Raw genomic sequence first — 25072 nt, 5'->3', positions numbered from 1 at the left:
TGCAAACAGAGAAAGAACTATGGAGTATGAATGCAGATTGAATCATACTATTTTCACTTTTTTTAATTGTTTTTTTTCTTGCATTTTTCTCTTTTGCTCTGATTCTTTTTTTACAACATGATTAAAGTAGAAATATATTTAATATGATTGTACATGTATAACTTCTATCAAACTGATTGCTGTCTTGCATAGGGGAAAAGGGAGAACGGGAAAAAAATGGAAATCAAAATCTTACAAAATTAAATGTTGAAAATTAATAAATAATTTTTTAAAATTATATCCTTCCCCAAGAGAAATTGATTGTCACCAGAAGGATGAGCAACATATGACTGTAGAAGATACAGTTCTTGAGTTGCATTTCAGATATGAAATAGTTGTGAAAGATCTGTTCATTTATCCCACAAGTCTCCCGATAGTCTCTATCTCACAGAAGATTATATAAGAGATAATAGGTCATAATTTATATTTTAAATATGTTAATGCTTACTATGAATCTTTTGTGTTTTATGCATCTTTTTCATGGTGGAAGAAATAGCTTCCTTATACCTGATACCTTTATTTTGAAATACACTTGAAATTCCTTTAAAGGTGGTAAAAACCTTTCATTACACAACAAGAGGAAAAAAATCTAAACATTTTCTTGAGGTAACAAACACACTGACAGAAACTCATTCACAATAAAATGTAATCATTCAATAAATGAAAATAAATTATGAGATCATTTCCTTTTGTGATTATAAAAATTAGAAAAGAGTACTGACTTGGAAGAGAAATTACACCCGGAAGAAAAAGAATGCAGAAAGAAAAGACTGAGAAACCTGAAGATTTATTATGCTAAATATTTAGTTTTGCTTAAGGTACCCTTTTACCTTAAACTTACCACTTAAAAATGAAAAACACTACGTTCTGTTAGGGTATCAAAGTACTAAAAGGACTTTGTTAAAAAAAAAAAAAAAACAACCTGTTTCATTTGTAACATAGTATATAGTGTTATATTAAGGTTTATTTTTATTTATTTTGATACAAGGTAAAAGCTAAAACATGCTAATGTTAGCCATGGTTGAAAGATATTATAAAATGTTCCTGGATTGTTCTTTTCTTATTTGATAATTTATATATATATATATATATATATATATATATATATATATATATATATAATATTACATATACATATATATGTATATCTTTCAACTTTAAAAATTAATTCATTCAATGGAACTTTATTAGAGTAAACTTAGACAGTTTAAGACAGCTTACAACAGTTGAAGAATAATTAAGTATAAGATCAAAAATCAAATGATCATTCATCTAGACTTGGAAGAAAGCTTAAAAGTCATCTAGTCCGACCCCGCTCAGTTTACAGTGTTATGCCATAGTTCTCTTTTATTGTGCTGATTCAGTTTCCCTACTTATCCTGACTCAGTCCTGCCTGGATTTTCCTGCTTCTCAGTTCTGCAAAACCTTCCCTCCCTCTTTATCAGAATACTTGATAAGAATAAAAGATCTTATGTTTTAGAATATCAGAATGCCTCTCCCCATCCCAAGCTTTTGGAATATCAGATACTGTCTTATCAAGATGCTTCTCCCCATGTCCAGGGTCCCCTGATTATGATTATGATTATGATTATCTTTTTTGAGTCTGAGAAATTACATAAGCAATACCTCATCTTATGTCTATTAAGACATATTTTTCCATCCATGAAGTCTGAGTTTATTGGGTTACTCTGTTCAATAAAACATGTTGCCCCTCTCTGGAGGCTCACGCCAACCTGTCAGAATCCCATTTCTCATCTCAGTACCCTGACTCTGCCTCTGCCTCAGTCTACCCGCTGCATCTGAGCCATGTGTATATATGTCATTGAGAACTCTGTTTGCTGGAACCTTGGAGACAATAGTCTCATTCAGCCCTGGGACCAAACAATGGATCCATCTGGTCACAGTATATCTTTCCAGTTAATAAATTATTAAATACTCTCTAATCTCTATCTTGCTCAGTTTCTCCAGCATTACACAGAAGCAGGAATTTGCTCAAGGTCACACAAGTAATAAGCAGGAAACACAGGATTTGAATCCATGATTACAAGTTAAGTAGTCTTTCCACTGGGCCATGTTGTCTTCACAAATGAAATTCAAAACACAAACAAGGTATCTTAAAAAAAAAATAATAATAATAATAACTGAACAGTCTTACCTGTCTTATGGGGTAATTTTAGAACAAAAGGCTTCATATCTACCACATAGTGATCAAATTCTGCATCCAAGATCTCCAATTTTTCTTCTTCACTTGCCATTTCTGTTAAAGCAGTCTATAAAAGAATTTAATATGAAAAAGTTGGTACCCATGTATCTTCCCATTTGCTAAGAATATTAAACATGAAGAGAAAAATGGCACGTCCTGGGACTTTTAGTAAAAATAACTTGTAAGCTGTGTCTCCTTTAAATTATGAAATCCGTTGGGGAAGAAATTATATATAGGACTAAATTAGTTAAAAGAATTAATTTAATTTTTAAAATTTTAAAAATCCTTATTTTTTTCAAAACTATCTTAGTGACTTAAAAACTAGGTTTTTATGATTTTACCTTTTAAAAATTTTGTCCCCTGTACCAATAAATCTTTTTCTAGAAGGCAATCTTATCTGTTCTTTTTCCATTTACAAATCTGTCATTCTTTCTTCTATAATACCAAAGATAAAATATCTTCCATAATAAAACTTTGCAAAATAAATTTTCTTGATTTGCATAATGTATTCCATCAGATCTTGAATTCTTTTAAATCATCAGACCTAGAATGCTGATAATTTGTACTGCTATATACTGTTATTCATAGTCAGAGAGCAATTATAAAGTGGGTTAGTCAACAAATGGAAATTTATTAGTCCAGAGTTTGGGGCCCAGTGAAGGCATTTCCTCCTCATTTTACACATAGTACATAACTACCTGTCAACCCATTTCTCAACAGCAAAAATATAGAAAACAAACTATTTCCTTTAGAGTTTTGATAGCTTGTTCAACTCTTCACGACACCAACTGGGTCAGATACAGGAGTGATTTGCCATTTTCTTCTCCAGCTCATTTTACAGATGAGGAAACTGAAGCAAACAAAGTGACTTGCCCGATTATACAGCTAGAATCTGAGGCCGTATTGGAACTCAGGTCCTCCTGTCGCCAACCTCAGTGCGCTATCCACTGTACCGTCTAGCTGACCAATGAGAGACGAGGTCAGAGACAAAAAACAGTAGCTATTTGTCAACAAACTATAGGGAAATGGACAAAGAGTTTCTTCACAATAGTTTACTGAGTAATTTTTAAATGAGCAATTTATAGAAAAAAAAAAGTGAAACCCAATAATTAAATGACAATCACCAAAAAGAGATAAACCATATTATAATTCTGAAATTCAACGTTCTTCTCATTTGGCCACTGGACAATACTACATATGAATTGGTAGTTTATTTATCTAATGCAGCAGCACAGTGAAAAGTCCTAAATGGGAATCATGCACAAAGACTTCCAAAATGAAACTGCTTCCCTACCAATAGCAGAATGTAAATTAAGAACAATGCAAAAGAGAAACTATTAATAGGTATGTGGTAAAAAGTTATTTTTCCTTAGGTTTATTCCACCATCTTTTGAAACTAAACATACATTAAAACATAAAATGTCTAATTCGTGTTTCTTTTTTGTGTATGGACATAAAAATTTAAAAATCAATATATTCTCTTTCTTCAGGAAGCTTATATTCTTAAGAAGATGATAAGATTCAAAAGGGGAAGGGAGGGAGAGATCCAGCACATATACAAATAAATATAATAGCTCTTTGACCCATTCATGCTGTTGAGAATGAAGACCATTCTCAACAATTCGATTTTCAACATCCCAGACAATTTTGACATATGTCTAATGGTCCAGATAGTTATTATAAATCCTTCAAAAGGATTTCAAACATCAATGTTGAGCCCTGGAAAGAAGAGAAAAAAGTTACAGGTAGACAAGTGGTAGAAATACTGGTAAAACTTACAACAGTTCATCCAATCTGTTGTCACGTACAGAAGACAATTAAAGCAGTTTCCTGGGAGTTTTCACCATAAAATGAGAGTTGTATATGTTTACTTCCCCAGCAACATGTTTTATGGAACAGAGTGGCCCAATAAACTCAAACTTCATGGATGGAAAAATATGTCTTAATAGACATAAGATGAGGTACTGCTTATGTAATTTCTCAGACTCAAAAAAGATTAATTAATTCTTGAAGGAAATGATCTTGAACCTGTATCAAAGTCAAAATCAGCTGTCCTCATTCAGTAGGCCATAAAGTAAAAAACAAAGATATAAAAAAAGTTTTAAATGGCTTTTGTTACTGAGAAATGCATAGTACAAAAGGCTGATGAATAAGGTCAAATTGTATAGATGCCAAAGGCCATGTCCTAATGACTCGATATTTACTCAAATTGTCAATAGTATATAACAGTAAAAAGTATATAATAATAAAATATAATAATGGAGTTAGCCATTTGGGGATTTTTTTCCCCTTTTCAAAAATCTGTTGCCACTCGGAGAAATTATTGTGAAGGTTTTCTGGAGGCAGCCTTAGTTTCAGTTACAATCAATAATTACTCCAAAATGCAGCCAGCTGTTAAAAATGCAAACATTTATTTCTCCTTCCAAAACACCCTGGTTAGTTGAGGCCTAACTCTCTGCTTGGCTCCAAGAGATCTTGCAGCTTTGTTCTTGGCTTCTACCTCTGCTTTCTTCAGCCTCCAGTCAGCACCAAGTTGGAAGATGCAATTAATCTCTTGCCTCAAAGATAGGGCTTGTGGGTTCCAAGAGCTCTCTCCAACTCCAAGTGAAACTCTCTCAAGCTCCCAGAGTTTCTAGTAATTACTCAAGTAACTAACTCAAGTAATTCCCCAAGCTCCAAGAGCTCCCTCTATATATGTGATCTCCCAAAGGTTAACTCCGCCTTCTGGAGGGAGAGGGATTCTGGGTTATCTCCCAGAGTGCTCTCTGGCCCTAAGGGAGGTGTGAATTCGGTTATCTCATTCTAAACTCTGACTCTCCCAAACGTGTGAATTCCATTGAGTACTTAGATACTTATGAGCTCTCTAAAGGTGTGAACACAAGCATTGTTTCTATCAGTTCCATTTAGTACCTTGTTTCAAGTTCTGGCCCAAAATATCTCTTTCTAAGATCAAATCAATCACACTGAACCATGCCAAACCAGATAACTACTGTCTCTATCAACTCCAATGTCTTAACACTTTGTAAAAAGATTCCAACATCTCCCCTTTTCTTTTGATTTAGAACATAGGTGGTCATAACCTCCTTGACTTCTTAAGGAGGTGAGAACTCCAAAAAGGTAATCATGCCTTCCCTGACATCTCAGTAAGGGAGATGAAAATACCAAAGGAAATAGAAAATCAAATCAGATTAGCGAATTTCTAAAGGGGCTCACTTGAAACAAGGTGTACATAAATCCATCAATATGGGAGGCATTACACATAGTTACATAAGCACATAGCAATATAACACAGGCTAGTAGTAGTATAACAGACAACATGAATTAACATGAGAATTTACAGATTTACACATTGTCTATTAGTTCATGTGCCAGGAATCCAATGATTCTTATAAGCTTTGAGGTAAACAATTTTTCATATACAGCATTATACATGTCCATAAGTCCTAAAAATAGTCCAAAAGGAACCCATTACCCATCAATATAACACAGTCTAATAGCAATGTAACAAATAACATGAATCAAAATGAGAATTTGTACATGTCCATAAGTCCTAGAAATAGTCCCAAAGAAATCCATTGTCCATTAATGTGCCAAGAATCCAATAATAGATTTTAAAGTTATTTTAACAGTCTCATTATCAGCCATGCTCTTTCAGTATCAGATGTTTCTTGAATCTTCTCCTTTGTTTAGAGGTTTTTCTCTTTTTCTGTTTCTCTCTGATGGACAAGGTGAATACAGCTCGTTGGCACCCATCTGATTCCTTCTCCTCCTGTATAGATACGAGCAAATCCTCTTCCCCAAGCAATTAACCTATCTGGTCCCTTCCATTCACCACTTTCTGGATCTCTCCATATCACCTGGCAATTATCTAGAGATAGTGGAGCTGCTCGCACTGGACACTGCTCTTCTGATGGGTTATAAAACCTGTCTGCTGGAGCCAGTGCATCTTTATCAAAAATTAAAAAATTAATGGCATAGAGAACTAAATTTAGAAGTTCTCTAGGGTTACCCGTGGCTCCCCCTTTCTTTTGTTTTTGGAGGAGTGTCTTAATGTCTCTGTTTCTTCTTTCGATTGCTTGACCTTGAGGATTGAAGGGTATGCCCGTGGTGTGTAAAATCTTATACTGTGCACAAAAGTGTTCAAAATGTTTGGAGGTATATGCGGGTCCATTATCTGTTTTTATTTCTTGTGGCACACCCATAATTGCGAATGCTTGTATGAGGAATTCAGTGACCACTCAGGCTGTCTCTTTTGCTGCTGACATTCCATAAGTGAATCCTGAAAAGGTGTCTACCACAACGTGGATAAAAGACAGACGACCAAAAGATTTATGATGGGTCACATCCATTTGCCAGATTTCATTGGGTCTCAAACTACAAGGATTCTTCCCTGGGGGGAGCGTAAGAGCTTGGAAAGGAAGGCAAGCTGTACAGCTTTTTACTATGCTCCTAGCTTCCTCTTTTGTTATCCCAAATTGTAAATGTAAAGCTCAAGCAGCCTGATGGTATTTAGAATGGGATTCCTGGGCCTTCTGAAACAAAGGAGTACTAGCTAACAGTTAAAAGACTATCTGCCTTTGAATTTCCATCAAAAATAGGACCTGAAAGTCCACTATGTGAGTGGATATGCAAGATATAAATCTTGCCTGGATGCTTTCTCACTTGCTCTTGAAGTTCCTTGAAGAGCTGATATATATTAGAAGCTGCAAATTTTGTTTGAACTGTGGCAATTCTTTGTACCACACGTACCGAATAGGCTGAATCAGATATTATATTTATATTGCCTGGGTAATAAGTGAGAGCTAACATGATTGCATATAATTCATTCTGCTGGGTGGAGTGAAAAGGAGTTCTGACTACTCTTTATTGTTAAATCATAGGAGTATACAGCACAAATATTTTGTTTAGGTGCATCTGTAAAGATGGTGGGTTCCTTTAAGAGGAATCTTAGAAACCTTCTCCTGAAAAATCCATTGCCAATTATGTAATAGTCTGGTCATCTTTAATGGAGACCCATGTGCAAAATTTGGAGCTGTGGCCAATAAAATTTGCTACTCTGGGATGGTCTCGCAGCATACATTAATTTGTGTGTTAGTATAAAAGGTTATATGCTATCAGGTCTTGTCCCAGATAATCGTATTGCTCTCTTAATGGCCTTTAATAAAATTCTAGCCACAAGCACTGGATATGGAGTAAGGCTTTGTTCTGGTTATGCTGGGAGGTTCACCCACTCTATCACACTGTCTCCTTGATGAAGGACTGCTATGGGTGCCTCTTTCGTAGCAAAAACTGTTATTTCCAAGGGTTTTTAAATGACTCTTTCAACCACATTGGATAAAGCCAGTTCAACTTCTCTCAAAGCTTCTCGAGCTTCTTTTGTAAGCTGGCGTGGTGAATTTAAAGCAGTGTCTCCCCTTAAAATGTCATATAGGGGTTGCAATTGATTGGTAGCTAAGCCTAGCACTGGATGCATCCATTGGATATCTCCTATTAATTTTTGGAAATCATTCAAAATATTTAACTTCTCTGTTCTTAAAGACAGTTTTTGTAATGTAAGTGCCTTAGGATATATTTCATATCCTAAATATTGAAAAGGAGCATGCCTTTGAATTTTTTCCGTAGCGATATGAAGTTTGTAGTTTCTTAGCGTTTCTATGGTCTTTTGTAGACATGCTTCTAACATTTGTTCTTCAGGTGCACACCCCAAAATATCATCCATATAATGCAACAATATTACCTTTGGAAATGCTTTTCTCACTGGAGTAAGAGCAGCAGCAACATACATTTGGCACAAAGTAGGGCTATTTTTCATTCCCTGTGGCAAAACTGTCCATTCATATCTTTCATAAGGCTCAGCTAAATTAACACTGGGCACTGAAAAGGCAAATCTTTTCATATCCTCCTTATCTAGAGGGATAAAATAGAAACAATCCTTGATAGTCTATAACCCAAAGAGGCCATTCTCTAGGCAACTGAGTAGGAGATGGAAGTCCAGGCTGAAGAGTTCCCATAGTTTGTGGGAACTCTTTTTCCCATCTGTTCATTTACCTTTCTTAAATCCGTTAACATCCTCCATTTTCCAGATTTCTTTTTTATAATAAATACTGGAGAATTCCAAGGACTTAGAGAAGGCTGTAGATGTCCTTGGTCAAGTTGCTCTTGCACTATATCTACTAAGGCCTGAATTTTATCTCTTGTTAAGGGCCACTGTTCTACCCACACTGGTTTTCCACTGAATAGGAACAGGTGAGAGTGCTGGCAGGCCTTCAACAGCACCCCTGCCTAAAAAGCCTAAGTACTTAATTGTAATCCTATCTACTGTAAAATGTCTCTTTCCCACAGATTGATGGGGATTTTTTCAACCACAAAAGGAGTAAAAACTCCTGTTTCATTTTCAAATGTCCATCTCATAGGGGCAGCACTAACTTCTGCTGCTATTGATCCTCCTACACCAGACATGTAGGTGTCTTTGGCCTTAATCTTTGGCCAGTGACTGGGCCAGCTGGCACCTCTAATGACAGTACAATCTGCACCTGTGTCTACCAATCCTTTTAATGGTATTCCATTCACATAAATAGTGAGCATAGGTTGGTCATCTGTCACAGCTGCAGTACAAAATATTCCTGGACTCTGCTGCTTGAAGTCAGAATCTGGGCAACTGTCATCAGCTTGTCTTTTAGGGGTATGTAGTAGTAAGCCTGATGCTACTACTTCCCCTGGTTGATAAGTCACAGATTGTCTACCTGTGTTAGTGACTGAGATATTAGCTACAGATTCCCCAGTTTCCCACATCAGTGTGTGAATGGCCACTGTTTTGTAAGCACTCTCCAGAGGTGAAATGGTCAAGCCTACTGTGCCTGGAGGCAAGGGATCCATAGGCTGAACAGGATCAGATTTCACTTCTCCAGGGGATATCTCAGTAGTCTCTACTGCATACAACTCTGTTTTTCCTAATTGCAATCCCCTTTAACTCTCCAATTGCCTTTTTGCGGATTGATGGTGTAATCTCTTTCTTCCATCCGATTGCCTTTTGGCTGATTTTCTGATTGGCTGATATCTCACTAAAGGCTCTCTGGGTGTAACCTCGGTTGCCATCTTGCCCCACCTGGGGTTGATACTTAGGAGCTGGGCCTTGCCTTTCACTTCTCTGAGTCAATCTACCTTCAAAGGCCCAGTGAAAGCCTTGATTGCATTTTGGACATGGAGTTTTGGGTTTTCTCTCACCCTGTCTTCTCACTCTATCTCCATATCTACATTGAGCTCTCAAATGTCCAACTTTTCCACATTGAAAACATCGACGAATTTCTCTAGAAGTCCCTTGCCAAGAGGGACCTTGTCTTTCCATGCTCATCACAGTTTGGGTATAATAAGCATTTATGCACACTGTGGCACAGCGTCTTATGATCTCCTCTAAAGGAGCATCTTTATCTAGTCCCCATATAATTCTTTTGCAAATCTCATTGGCATTTTTCTTAGCCAGATGTCTTGTCATTATTTCTGTAGCAGCATTATCTCCAATGGTTCTGATTACAGCTGTTTGTAAACGTCCCACAAAATCTGCAAAAGTTTCACTGGGACCTTGCTCTATTTTTGTGAAAGCTTTATTTCCATCTTTCTGTCCAGGGAGAGAATTCCAAGCTTTTATTGCAGCCTTAGAAATCTGCTCATACACTGTTATGGGATAATAAATCTGTTCTGAATTCTCTGCATACTGACCTTCACCAGCTAATTGGTCAAAAGTGATTTGTCCAATAGTTCCTGTTTGCCTATTGCGTTGGGCTTGAATCCTACATAATTCATGAAACTCCGAAAGCCACAACAAATTTTGTTCCGGTTCTAAGCATGTTTTAGCTATGGATTTCCAATAATTCAGGGTTAGGATTTCATAAGACAAATTATCTAGCAACATCTTCACATAAGATGATGTAGTCCCATAAAGAGTGCAACCCTTTTTCAAATCTTTAAGTTTTTCCAAATTAAAGGGAGTGTATTGTCTCTCTTTTTGACCTGAAGAGTCAAGCTTTTCCATTATAGGATATGCATGTATAAAATCAGATATATATTCTCTTTTATTTTTTGCTTTAATTAATGCTTCTTCTAACCTTGTCATATTCTGTTTCACAGGAGAAGCTGACTATGTTTCTGCCTCTCTCTCTTCTTCTTCTTCATGAGATGAGGAATGATCTAATTTCTCCTGCTGTGAAGTATCACACTCAGAATTGCACTTAATTCCATTCTTATCTGAATTTTCCTGCTTATCACCTAGTTTAGTTGGCACTTTCTTCTTTTTCATTTTAACACTTAAATAACTTCTTATAGCCAGTTGTATTAAATTATATGTATTAAATATGTCTTTAGAAATTGAGTTAGGGCCATTTTTATTACAGAATTGACAAAGATCCTCTCCTACTAATTCCCATTCATCTAGATCTAATTCTTTCTCCAGAGAGAAACAAGGACATATGTTCTTAACAGTTTGTAAAAATTCAGTGATCTGCTCCATAATTATAATCAAACCTTTGCTTTCTATAACTTTAACAATGCTCTCTAAACATTTTCCTTGTACAGAAACAGAAGGCTGTTTTCTAAAGATCTATCCCATCTTAGCCGAAATTCTACTTTAATTCTTTTAACAAAATTTCTTTGTTGTACTCAAATTTCTGCCTTGAGGAAACTTTTCCACTCGATCAGTGTCACAGGCTTTTCCACTTAAATCAGGATCAGAGGCTTTTCTACTGAAATCTGCTGAGGGTGCAGGGTTCAAGTCCCTTTCGGGCGCCAAAATGTAAAGGTTTTCTGGAGGCAGCCTTAGTTTCAGTTACAATCAATAATTACTCCAAAATGCAGCCAGCTGTTAAAAATGCAAACATTTATTTCTCCTTCCAAAACACCCCAATTAGTTGAGGCCTAACTCTCTGCTTGGCTCCAAGAGATCTTGCAGTTTTGTCCTTGGCTTCTACCTCTGCTTTCTTCAGCCTCCAGTCAGCACCAAGTTGGAAGATGCAATTAATCTCTTGCCTCAAAGATAGGGCTTGTGGGTTCCAAGAGCTCTCTCCATCTCCAAGTGAAACTCTCTTGAGCTCCCAGAGTTTCTAGTAACTCCTCAAGTAACTAACTCAAGTAACTCCCCAAGTTCCAAAAGCTCCCTCTATATATGTGATCTCCCAAAAGTTAACTCCGCCTTCTGGAGGGAGAGGGATTCTGGGTTATCTCCCAGAGTGCTCTCTGGCCCTAAGGGAGGTGTGAATTCGGTTATCTCATTCTAAACTCTGACTCTCCCAAACGTGTGAATTCCATTGAGTACTTAGATACTTATGAGCTCTCTAAAGGTGTGAACACAAGCATTGTTTCTATCAGTTCCACTTAGTACCTTGTTTCAAGTTCTGGCCCAAAATATCTCTTTCTAAGATCAAATCAATCACACTGAACCATGCCAAACCAGATAACTATTGTCTCTATCAACTCCAATGTCTTAACACTTTGTAAAGATTCCAACAAATTATAATAAAATTCTATTTTACAATGTATTGAACTAAACAAAAAGTTAATGATAGGTGACCTTAAGTTCTTGAAGACTGAGCTCAAATTCCAGGAGGTATTTCTATGATATAAGAAAAGCTTTGAATATAGGTCTTCTGATAACATAATGAAGTTCAAAAAGGCACCGGTGGAAGAAGACAAGGGAGGGATCCATGGGTAGGGAGAGGTGAAGTAAAAGCAAGTCAAGTTAAAGAACAGAATAAAGTAAAGCATTAGCAGGGCTAGGAAAGATGTGTGTGTGTGTGTGTGTGTGTGTGACAGACACACACACACACACACACACACACACACACACACATATCCTTACTTAACTAAAACCTATTTGTGGAAGGTGGGGGAGTGATTAAAGGGGTGGGGAAGAACAAAGTAAAAAAAAGTGCACAGCAGACAATAAAAGAACAAACTACAAGGAAGTAAAGAAAAGACAGACACTCAAGGATATTTATTTCTTCTACTATTATATATCCTTTCTTGAACAGATAATATATTGTTATATATTTTGAATCGTCTTTGATGTTCCACAGGGCACAAAACAATGTTCTATTTTATCTTGCTTTGTTGTCCTTTTCTGTTTTTTTTATTCTTTTAAATAAAATAATGTTTAAAAAATAAAATAATGGGGTTAGGAGAGAAAGAGAGGGTTAAAAAAAACCTGAAAACTCTTCAAGGAGGAGGGAATTCCTAAGCAGAATCTTGAAGAAAAACATGTATTCTGAGAAGCTGAGTTGAGATGGAAGTACATTCTAGGTATTAGAGATAGCTTTCATAAGTATACCGAAAAAAGAGAGTGTTATATTTGAACAATAAGTCATTAGTATAAGATTAAAAAAATATGAAGATGAAAGATTAAAGAGGGCCTTAATTGCAAACCTCAAACACTATATAAATGCTAATTATTATTACTGTGATAACTATTGGAAAAATGGATCCGAATTTTAAAAATGGAATCAAGAAAATAAATTATAAAGGTATTACAACAGTCTAGGTAAAAGTGATCAAGGCCTAGAAAAATGGAGACAATATGTCATGCAGACAGAATCAACAAGACCTGGCAACTGAATGAATGGGGGAGGGGGAGAGAAAGAGTCAAGGATAACAGTAGGGCAGTTTGGAGAGGCAGCTTTGCAGGAAAAATGAGTTCTGGTTGGACATATTGAATATGAGATGCCTACAGAACACTTGGAAGAGATTATCTAGCAGGCAATTAATGACACATAAGTGAAGTGCAGGACTCAACTTACAGCTAAATATATAGATATGAAAGTCATTTGCATAGAAATGATATTTGAACCTACAGGAACTATTGAAGTTTTCAAAGAGAGACTATATAGACAAAACTCTGGGGAACATCCATGGGAAGGAAGTAGGACATGTATGATGATCTAGCAAAGGAGAATTGTTTAGGCAGGAGAATATTTAGTAGCAGTATCAAAGAATGCAGAGTATAGCATCCAAAGGACAGAATTGTCAATAGAATCAAAAACTGCTAAGATGTTTAAACCAATAAAGGAAAAAAAAAAAAAAAAAAGGATATTAGACTTAGCAGTAAAGGGACTATTGGCAACTCTAGAAAGTCTTTCCAGTGATGGTGGTATCAGAAGGCAGAGTAGAATGAAAAGTGAAGAAACAACAAAAATGGGCATAGACAATTTCTTCTAGAAGCCTGACAATGAAAAGGAAAAGATTTATAACAGCTTGAGTTAATGGAAGGAGAAAGTGAAGGTTGGTTCTTTCGTTTGTTTTTTATAGAAGTATTCCAAAGTAAGTAAACAGAAAAACTGACAATGAAACAGAGTAGTGATAAATGGACAATGTCTTCAAGGACATGGGAGGAAAGAGAATAGAGAGCACAAGGGCAAATAAGAGGCCTTGGAAAGAAAAAGGACCACCTCTTCCTCTGAGATGAAAGGGACTAAGAAGTAAAAAGATTGAAGTGTATGAAAATGAAAACACAGAAATAGGTATAAGGAGAAGGAAGATTTTGCCTCAGGAGATAGGAATTCATAAATACTACTTGACCTCTATATTCCAAGATCTTATGTTATAGATGATAAGAGATATTCTCTCACCATGAACATTCATTCATTTTCCAAAACCCAAGGATTAGGAATGAGAAAAGTGGCACAATAGGGAGTTTGTGTCAGAGTCTAGCCTTTGTTTCCCCAAGAGCTAGGCTAAATGACATCAGTTCCTTAGTTACATTACAAAATGCCAGAGGATGAAGCCCACCAAAAAAAATTCTCCTTCACATGGAACATGCAATGTCAGGTCTAGTATTCAAATCCTCAGTCTTCTGGGTGCAGTCTAGGGCCACCATCAGGGTGACACTAAGCATCTGCTTAATCTTTGATTGGTTCTGTCTTGATGAAAATTCTCAAAAATTGATGAAAACAGTCCCAGCAACAGACTGATTCTGCTGTCTCAGAACCAACTTAATTAAATCTGAAAAGGTTCATAAATTAGTAGGTTGGTCACTAGATGAATTTTTTAGATGAATAGTGAATTATAAAGCAAGAGTCCTTTTGTAACTTACATACAAATAAATAATTCTACTAACAACTAATCACAAAGTTATATTTTACAGGCTGTTATCTTAATCTCTCTGATTCACAATATTCCCTTTTACATACTCATATTCTTTACTATTTATCTTCTTTACTGTTCTATTTTGTATTATTACCATTTATGTACTTGCCTTACCTATGCTAGCTGTTTATTAGCTCCACAAGATTAGTGGTTGATCTTATTCATCCATTGAGGTGGATGAAAATGAAAACACAGAAAGAGGTATAAGGGGAAGGGAAATTTTGCCTTAGGAGACAGGAACTCAAAAGTACTACTTGACCTCTATATTCCCCAGAACTTTGTGCACATTAAAGAACTGATTTTAAAACAACTTAATACTTTAAACTATAATTCTCCATTATGCCTAAACTCATACTGTACTTATTGGTTCAGAATAAATGTAAATTGTGATACTCTGATATGCCATACTTTCTATTTTATTCATTTCTTTTATAATAATAATTACATTGTTACTATTTTTCACTGATTACCATAAATCACAAAAATCTTAGTTTTCATTGAATACATCAATAGAATGTGATGTCAGCAAGGAACAATAGAAGTAGTGATAAATCAGAAGATTTATCAGCTATGTGATCTTGCAAAATGCACTTCACTGCAAGACTACTATTTGAAAAGGCCCAGAAAAGAGAAACCCAATTCTCTTACATATCTTTTAGGAATATATTACAAAAAGCAAAAGGACAAAAGCTTATTACCAAAATCAAAAGCCCAGTAAAATTGAGTATAATTCTACAAGGGAAAAAATTGTTCTTTAAGATAACGGATGACTTTCAAGCAAGGAAAGAATATGAAATTGCAAGAATCAGAGAGAAAAAAAAGAGGGGGACAATTGAGTCAAAATAGATGGCTTCAGCTATATACAGATTACATCCTTCTCTGTCATAACCTTCGAAGTAAAGGTTTTGACAAAATATAACACTCATCAGCGTTAAGAACATTTATAAAGTATAGAAATAAATGGGTATTTCCTTTATATGCTAAATAGTACCAATATAAAGCCAAGAGCTATAATTATAAATAATGGAGAAATGCTAAAGGCCTTCCCAAGAATATCAGGAATCAAGCAAAAATGTTCATTATTAACACTATTATTTGATATAGTAAGCACTCTGGAGAGTAATTTGGAACTATTCCCAAAGGGCTATCAAACTATGCATGTCTTTTGATCCAACAGTATCTCTACTGGGTGTGTATCCCCCCAAAAAAAAGAGATTATAAAAAAAGGTAGGTGTGTGTGTGTGTGTATGTTATGGAATATTATTATTCCATAAGAAACAATTAGCAAGTTGATTTCAGAGAGGCCTGGAAAAACTTACATGAATCGATGCTAAGTGAAGTGAGTAGAACCAAGGAAACATTGTACACAACAACAACAAAAATATGTGATGATCAACTCTGATGAACATGGCTCTTTTCAAGAATGAGGTGATTCAGTCCAATTCAATAGAATTGTGATGAAGAGAGCCATCTGCATCCAGAAAAGAGGACTCTGGGGACTGAGTGTGAATCACAACATAGTATTTTCATCTTTTTTGTTTGCTTGTTCTATTTTTTTTTTTTCTAATTTTTTCCCCTTTTTTGTAATGGGCTGAAACTGAGTTGATGCACTGAGGTCGGAGCATTTAAGGCTAATTACCAATTGGACAATAATCTATTAGCATTTGCTTGGAAAATGGCATGTCCCACCACTCTGTGCTGGCTCAATCTGTTGCTGAATAGAGAGATTTTGAGGAGGGATTAGAGTGTGGAGTAAAACAAGCCAGGTGACTCCTGGCCGAGAGAGCAATAAGAGAGGTGTGGAGATTCCCATGTCCATTCCTCTGGCTTCAACAAAGAATAAAGACCAAAGGCTTTTGCTTATCCTGAGTCTGGCTGATTTTAAAGTATCCAGGGTACCAACTCAGTCTTCACACTTTTTGACCTGATTTTTCTTGTTCAACATAATAAATGTGGAAATATGTATAAAAGAATTGCACGTCTTTAAACTATATTGGATTACTTGGTCTAGGAGAAAGGGAGAGTAGAAGAGAAGGAGAAAAATTTGGAACACAAGGTTTTGCAAAGGTGAATGCTGAAAAATATCTTTGCATGTATTTTGAAAATAAAAAGCTATTATTAAAAAATCATTTTTCCTTATTTCTTTGTTTTATTTTGCTGAAGCAATTGGGGTTAATTGACTTGCCCAGGATCACACAGCCAGGAAATGCTAAGTGTCTGAGACCCGATTTGAACTCAGGTCTTCCTGACTTTATGGGGCTGGTGCTCTATCCACTATGTCACCTAGCTGCCCCCTCTAATTAGCTTATAAAATAACCTTTCATATCAAGATCATATACCCATGTGGAGCTTATATTTGTAAAAGATGTGAAGTTTTGCAATACTATATGATGACCAGTTCTGATGGACCTGGCCATCCTCAGCAATGAGATCAACCAAATCATTTCCAATGGAGCAATAATGAACTGAACCAGCTACACCCAGAGAAAGAACTCTGGGTGATGACTAAAAACCATTACATTGAATTCCCAATCCCTATATATATGCCCACCTACATTTTTGATTTCCTTCACAAGCTAATTGTACAATATTTCAGAGTCTGATTCTTTTTGTACAGCAAAATAACAGTTTGGTCATGTATACTTATTGTGTATCTAATTTATATTTTAATATATTTAACATCTACTGGTCATCCTGCCATCTGGGGGAGAGGGTGGAGGGTAAGAGGTGAAAAATTGGAACAAGAGGTTTGGCAATTGTTAATGCTGTAAAGTTACCCATACATATAACCTGTAAATAAAAGGCTATTAAATAAAAATAAAAAATAAAAAGATGTGAAGTTTTGGTCTACATATAATTTCTCCCCTTCTGTTGTCCAATTTTCCCAGCAATTTTGTTGAATAAATCCTAATCCAGTTGCTGAGATCTTTTGTTTTATTAGGCACATTTGCTGCTAGTTGTTGTCTACCTAATCTATTCCAATAATTGATCTCTATTTTTTAACAAGTATCAAACTGTTTTAATAATTATTGATTTGCAGGTGTAAATGACTTTGCCATTCTCAGCAGTACAATGATCCAAGACTACCCTGGAGGATTTATGATGAAAAATGCTATCCATACCCAGAGAAAGAACTGATTGTGTCTGAATACAAATTGAGATATACTTTTTTTAAACTTTATTTTTCTTAAAGGTTTTTTTGGGGGGAAAAGGGGGAAAATCTATGTTTTCTTTTGCAACAATACTTTTATGGAAATAAACTTCACATGGGCCTTCTAAAATGGGAGGGAAGTATGGAGGAAGGAAGGGAGAGAATCTGGAACTCAAAGTTTAAAAAACAAATGTTAAAAATTATTTTACATATATCTGGGGAAAAATAAAATATTAAATAGGAAAAAAAATATTGGTTTGTAATATAATTTGAGATGTGGCACTGTTAGGTCCACTTTATTCCCATTTCTTTTTATTAACCTTGAGATTCTTGACCTTTTTTTCCTCCAGATGAATTTTATTTTTTCCTAGTTTTGTAAAATAATCTTTTTATAGTTTTATTGGTATGGTATTGAATATGAAAAAGATTTTAGGCCGCGTTGTCATTTTTATTTTATTGGCTTATGCTACCAATGAGCAATTATTATTCTTCCAACCTATAACATCAAATGGTATAAAATGAACAATTTTGAAGATGTTTATAAAAAGGTGAAGAATGAAATGAGCAGATTCAGGAGAACAATTTAAACAATAACAAAACTATAAAAACAAACTACTTTGAAAACTATAAGAATTATAAACAGTACAATGACCAATAACAACCAATTGTGATTCCAAAGGCCTGATAATGAAACATGCTATCTCTAACACAGAAGTAATAAGATTCTGAATGCAGAATGAGACATATTCCTGAATGGAAACAATGACAGATTTTGTTTTATGCACTTTACATATTTATTACAAGAAACTTTTTCCTTTTTTTCCCCCAGTGATAAAGTGAGGAATGGAGAGAAACCAGATTTCAGCTGTTGCTTTTTTTGTAAATAGAGAGGTGGGATGAGTGTGCTTCTACAGATGTGAAATGCTACAAATACCTTTAAATAAGGTCACTGCATTAATAGCTTTACTCACTTGTTTTACTTTGTTACAAGAGACCTCTCACAGGAATTGGGAATAATATGTAAATATTTACAATGTAAAAAATACAACAATAAAACAAAAACAAAAATCATTTGAAATTTAGGAGATAAAGTTTTATATGCAAGCAATAGCAAGGAGGCCAGTATCAGCTGAATTACAGAATATGAAGAAAGGAGTAAAGGTAAAAAGACTGAAAAAGTAGGAAAGAGTCAGGTTTTGAAGGACTTTAAAAGTCAAATAGAAGACTGTATATTTGATCTGGGAGGCAACAGGAAGCCACTGATGTTGACTGAAAAGGGAAATAACATGATCAGTCTTGTGCTTTAGAAAGTTCATTTTGACAAATGAATGGAGAATAGATTGGTGTGATGAAAGAGACGGCAGGGAGATGGTAGCAGTGTCAAAGGAAAGAACAGGACATATATGAAAGATATTAGAAAGGTAGAAATGCCAGGATTTGACAACTGCTTGGACATGGAACATGAGAGAGAGGAATCAAGATGACAACCAGGTGGCAAAAATGGTTCCTGGGAATATGGTGGTATCTTCCACAGTAATACAGAAGTCAGAAAGAAAGGAGAGTTAGGGGAGGGAAGATTATGAGTTCAGCTTTAGACATATTGAACTTAAGGTGTTTACAAGACATCCAATTTAAAATATCTAAAAAGACAAAGGACACACAAGACTGGAGAATGAGAGAGAAATTAAGAACAGGATAAGTAGATTTCAGAGTCATCTCCATCAAGATGATCATTGAAACTTTGAAAGCTAATAAGAGCACTAAGTAAATAACCTAAATATGTGATCTAATTGAAAAAATTGGTATGATTTAAATGAAAATGGGGAAAAAAAGAGACAGAAGAATGGTCAGACAGATATGAAAACCTAAAAATTGATTAAAGCAATATTATCCTGCCTTCCCTATTCCAAACCTTTTATTGCTGTAATTGTTGTTCAGTCATTCAGTTATATCCAACTCTTCATGATCCCATGAACCAAAGCATACTAGGCCATTCTATCTTCCTCTACCTCTCAAAGTATGTCCAAGTTCATTTTTGTTGTTTGCATTAACTATACATTTCATCCTCTACTCTCCTCTTCTCCTTTTGCCTTTAATCTTTCCCAACATTGGGGTTTCTTCTAATGAGTCTTATCTTCTAATTACATGGCCAAAGTATTGAAGTATCATCTTTAGTAGCTGACCCTCCAGTGAATAGCCTGAATTAGTTTCTTTAAATATTAACTAATTTAATCTCCTTGCTGTCTAATGAATTCTCAAGTCTTCTTCATCCACAATTCAAAAGCATTAAGTCAGTTTAGTTTATTAATTTAGTTAATTTTTTAATTAGTTAATTAAGTTATAGTCCACTTAATACAGCCATATATTACCACTGGGGGCAAAAAATTTTTTTGGTTACATGGATCTTTTGTTGGCAAGATAATGTCTCCTATTTTTAGTATGCTATCCAGATTTACCATGGCTTTCCCAGCAAGGAACAAGCTTTTAATTTCATGGCTGTAGTCATCATCTACAGTCATCTTTGAGTCCAAGAATAGAAAATCTGATAGTGCTTTTTTTTTCTCCCTCTATTTGCCAGGAATTTTGGAACCAGTTGCCAAGATCTTAATTTTTTGTTTTGAGTTGTTTGTTTGTTTGTTTTTTAAGCTTCAAGCCAGCTTTCATGCTCTTTCTTTTCATCCTCATGAAGAAACTTCTTAATTCTTCATCATTTTCTGTCACCATAGTGATATCATCTGCGTACCTGAGATTGTTAATATTTCTCCCAGAAACCTCATTTCTGCCTTTTGATTCATTCAGCCCGGCATTTCAATATACTCTGAATATAGGTTAAATTAATAAAACACAATATACAACCTTGTTATATTCCTTTTCTACCCTTAAACCAGTCAATTATTCTATGCTCAATTCTAACTGTGGCCAGTACCTCAGGAGACAAGTAAGATGATCTGGTACTTGCCACATTTTGTTGTGATTTACATAGTCAAAGGTTTTAGTGCAGTCAATAAAGCAGAAGTAGACATTTTTTTTTTCTGGAACTCCCTTGCTTTCCCTATAATCCAGCAAATATTGGTAATTTGGCCTTTAGTACCTTAGTCTCTTCAAAAAGCAGTTTTTTCTGCTGGTAATTTTTGATTCACATATTGCTGAAGCCTAGCTTTCAGAATCTTAATGTCAAGGTATGGTGGCATATGAAATAAGTGCAATTATTTGGTATTTTAAACATTCCTTGGCATTGTCCTTCTTTAGGATTAGAATGTAAACTGATCTTTTCCAACAGAATGGCTACTGTTGAATTTTCCAAAATTGTTGGCATAGTAAATACAATATTTTAACAGCTCTACTGGAATTCTATCACTATTTGCCTTATTGTTAGCAATGTTTCATAAGGCCCATTTGAGCTCATTCTTCAGGATGTCTGGCTCTAAATCAGTAACCATAACATTATGGTTATTGGTTATCAGTGATGTTAAGATATTTCTTATATTATAATAATCTTATAATAAGATTTTGCCACCTCTTCTTAATCTCTTCTGCTTCCATTAAGTCCATACCATTTTCATCTTGTACTTTTTTTTTTTTTTTTTTTTTTTGGCTGCAGCAATTGGGGTTAAATGATTTGCCCAGGATCACACAGCTAGGAAGTATTAAATATCTGAGGCCAGATTTTAATTCAGGTCCTCCTGATGCCAGGGCTGGTATTCTTTCCCCTTACACCACCTAGCTTCCCTCATACTCATTTCTACATGAAACATTCACTTAATATCTCTAATTTTCTTGAAGAGATTTCTTGTCTTTCCCATTCTATTGTTTTCTTCTATTTCTTTACATTGTTTACCTTTAAGAAAATCTTACCTCTCCTTGCTTTTCTCTAGAACTCTGCATTTGGTTCCATATATCTTCCCTTTCTCCTTTGCCTTTCACTTTCCTTCTTTTTGTGGTTATTATAAAGCTTTATTAGACAACCATTTTGCTTTCTTGCATTTCTTTTTTTTTTAGAATGTTTTTGTTGCTGCCTCCTGTATAACATTGTGAACCTCTGTTCAAAGTTCTTCAGGCACTCTCTCTAATACCTATCAAATCTAATCCCTTAAATCTATCACCCCTACTTTATATATATAAGGATGTTATTTAGGTATATAGCCTAAAGACTTTCCCTATAGTTAACCAACTTAAAGCCTATGGTATCCTCTGTTCTTAAAATACATAATCTGTGACAAATCCTAGCCATGGATTACTCCCACCACCTGTCTCTTCTGTTCCTAGTCACATGGTTTTAGAACCAAACTGGAAGAAGTTGACCAAAGGAATTACCTAAGTCATTACATATTTATGTTATCTATCCTCAACTAGGTCATCACTGAAATAAAGAAATCTTTTTTATACTTCCCTATTTGATTCTATGTCCCACTTCCCACAGAAGTGGTTCTAAATCTAAACTTCCCATGCCTCCTACTTCCTCCTCCCTCAGCTGAGGACCACACTTCATACTTTTACACTGAGCTCTCTCTTCTCTACTTCCCTACATCTCAAAATCTTTTGATAGTATCCCTTACTTTCCATGTAACCCTTCCAGTCTCTGATAAAGAGGTAATAAGGCCAATCCCCCATGTGTCCTTGATTCCATTTCTTCCCATCTTCCCTAGCTGACAGCCTCCATAATCATCTCCTTTCTCTTTAATCCCTAACTCAATTTAAAATCCTTTCATTGAGTTGACAAACATGCTCACCTCTCCCATTCTTAACAAACTTGGACAAGCCTCAGCCTCAAGTTAAAAAAATCTTCATCTCTCCTTCCTTTTTCAGCCAAATACTTAGAAAAAGCTGCCTATACTCATTTCCTCCACTTCCTGTCCTCTCCATCTCTTCTAAATGTTCTATAGGTCAGTTTCAGACCTTAAAACTCCTCTGAAACTTCTTTTTCTAAAGTTACCTATAATCTCTTAACTACCAAACCCAATGACGTCTTTTCAGTCCTCATTCTTTCTCCTTCCAAATGCTCTCTCTTTTCTGAGTTTTCTCTACTATTGAATCTCATATTGAATATGAGAATCTACTGTTCTCATATTTATATCACTGCTCCTTCTTAGGATACTTTGACACTATTCATTATTCATATCATTTCCCCCAACCTGATTCTTGGTATATACTAAGGATTTATCTTGTGATATTCTCTAACTACACTCTCTTCTTAACTTCATAAATTCCCAAGATAAGTCCCAAATCTGTTTAACAAGTCTCTTCCTTAAATATCAAATGCTTATTAGACATTTCAAACTATATATTCACTAAACATCTTAAGCTTACTGTGTCCAAATAGAACTCATTATCTTTTTAAAAAATAATAATAATATATCCCTCTTCTAAACTTCCCAGATTTCTGTGAAGGATTTCTAAACCGTTTATTTCCCCAGGTTCATAGCCTTGGCACTATCAATTCTTCACTCAGTTATACCTTAAAGCCAATCAATTGTCAAATCTTTCCTCCTCACATTCCACCCTACCCCACTCCCTCTCCCTCTCTCTCCTCCTCTTCCCCCCCCCCTCACACACACACACGCGCCCCACCCAATCTGTTGCAAAAAGCCACCAATTTCATCTTTGCAATAAATATCTCTTGAAGAAATCTCCTAATTTCCTCTGACACTGCCCCCAATCTGGTACATGCCCTCATAACTGCAATACTCACATAGTTCATCCATCTAAAGCACAAGTACAATCATGTTACTCTGTTACTCAATAAACTTCTTTGACTCCCTATTGCCTCCAGGATCAAATTACAAAATCCTCTATTCTGATACTTTATTTCACTCTCTAATACAGTGACACTGAAAAAGAACTCTCTTTACTTTGAGGATTTTTCCTGATTGTCCTCCCAGGCGTGGAATGCTCTCCTTTATCACCACATTAAAGTCTCATCTTGTATAGTAAGCCTTTCCCAACCTCTTTTAATTCTAGTGCTTTCCCTTTTATTTTCCATTTATATTGCACAGAGTTTATTGATATTTATATATTTGTTGCCTCCATTAGTGAGCCTCTTTGCTATCTCCAGTGCCTGGAACTCTGCAGATAATAAATGTCCATTGATTCACTGTTAAGTTCAGATCAACCAATTCTATCGGTTTACTGTGAGATCGTGAGATCGCACTATCTTGATGCTTCCAGCCAATTTTCCTCCCCTTGACTGAATAAAAGTTTTTTGAGGGCAAGTGGTATTTCCGTCTTTTTAAGTCCCGGCACCAAATAGAGAAGGATATTAAGGTATATTTGTTGACTGAGTTCAGATCGACTGTCAGTTTAACTGAGAGCCAATGGTGTGGAGGGAGAGGGGGGAGGGGAAGAGAGACAGAGGCAGCTACAAGGAGAGACAGTGACATTAGCCTCGTGTTTCCCTTCACGGGGAACGTTCTGGAATCTAGAGGCTCCCACGAATTCCACGCTTTGCCTGGGCCCCGGTGAGTCCGGTTGCGTGCCCCTCCCAGACAAGAGGCAGTAAGTGGGGGGAGGGGGAGGGTGCTCCTCCTCCCTCGCGTCCCGTCTAAGGAAGGAGACCCCGCACAGTAGGGCACACCAGGGGACCCTGCCTCCCCAGCTCCCACTCGGGACCCTGATTAGCACGGCAGAGGAATGAAAATCCTAAAAGGCAATAACCTGGCACCCCTATGCTCATCCGTCCTCTCAGCTTCCCGCGGCTGCCGCCGCCTCCGCCGCCAAACGATTTCAAACCAAAGCTTACACCTCCTCCTCTGCCGCCGCAGCTGCCTGGGCCGCCCAGCGGGTGGGGTAGTGGGATGGGATGGAGAGAAGGATTTCCGTCCCCGAAGGCCCGCCCCCCATGCCTGGACAGCCAATGGATGGAGCCGTTGCTATAGCTACCCGCCCAGAATGTCATCTCCCTTCCCTCCCACCAACGCCGCCCGCCTCCAAGTTCGCGAGTCTGCGCAGCTCGGGCTTCCCCGGAGCCACAGGGCCCCTCCCTTTCAGACCCCTCGAAACCCTTAATTCCTCCTAGCTGGAAAGTACCTGACTTGGAGAACTAGTCTGCGAGTTTAAAAAGACAGCTTTTAAAAAATCGGAACAGAAGTGAGTGCAAGGGATAATGTTGTAAAAAAATTACCCTGGCATGGGTTCTGTCAATGAAAAGTTACTATAATAATAATTTTTTTTTAAAAAAGGGATCATGGAGATCCTTGGAAATAACTAAAATCAAAAAAAAAAAGGGATCATGGAGATCCTTGGAAATAACTAAAATAAAAAAAAAGGGGGATCATGGAGATCCTTGGAAATAACTAAAATAAAAAAAAAAGGGATCATGGAGATCCTTGGAAATAACTAAAATAAAAAAAAAAGGGATCATGGAGATCCTTGGAAATAACTAAAATAAAAAAAAAAGGGGGATCATGGAGATCCTTGGAAATAACTAAAATAAAAAAAAAAGGGGATCATGGAGATCCTTGGAAATAACTAAAATAAAAAAAAAAAGGGATCATGGAGATCCTTGGAAATAACTAAAATCAAAAAAAAAAAAATTCAGCTTTTAGTAAACCCCTCTG

The 25072-nt window shown here is 36.1% G+C and overlaps 1 protein-coding gene across 5 annotated transcripts in view; it reads right to left on the bottom strand.

The window, feature by feature from the left end:
- CEP112 (centrosomal protein 112) overlaps nucleotides 1–24286 on the bottom strand; it is a 605978-nt gene extending 581692 nt beyond the window's left edge. For all 5 annotated transcript variants that reach the window (XM_031965673.1, XM_031965672.1, XM_031965678.1 and 2 more), the window contains exons 1-2: nucleotides 24171–24286; nucleotides 2195–2309 (exon numbers count right to left, since the gene is read on the bottom strand). In XM_031965673.1, the coding sequence (XP_031821533.1) occupies nucleotides 2195–2294 (100 nt within the window). In that variant the 5' untranslated portion in view covers nucleotides 2295–2309; nucleotides 24171–24286. The remainder of the gene's footprint in view (nucleotides 1–2194; nucleotides 2310–24170) is intronic.
- Between the last annotated feature and the right edge of the window lie 786 nt (nucleotides 24287–25072).

The sequence above is a fragment of the Sarcophilus harrisii genome, chromosome 4 (assembly GCF_902635505.1).
Source record: "Sarcophilus harrisii chromosome 4, mSarHar1.11, whole genome shotgun sequence".
Lineage (NCBI taxonomy): Eukaryota > Metazoa > Chordata > Mammalia > Dasyuromorphia > Dasyuridae > Sarcophilus > Sarcophilus harrisii.
The sequence above is the reverse complement of the archived record's forward strand: the minus strand, read 5'-3'. Positions and strand labels throughout refer to the sequence as shown.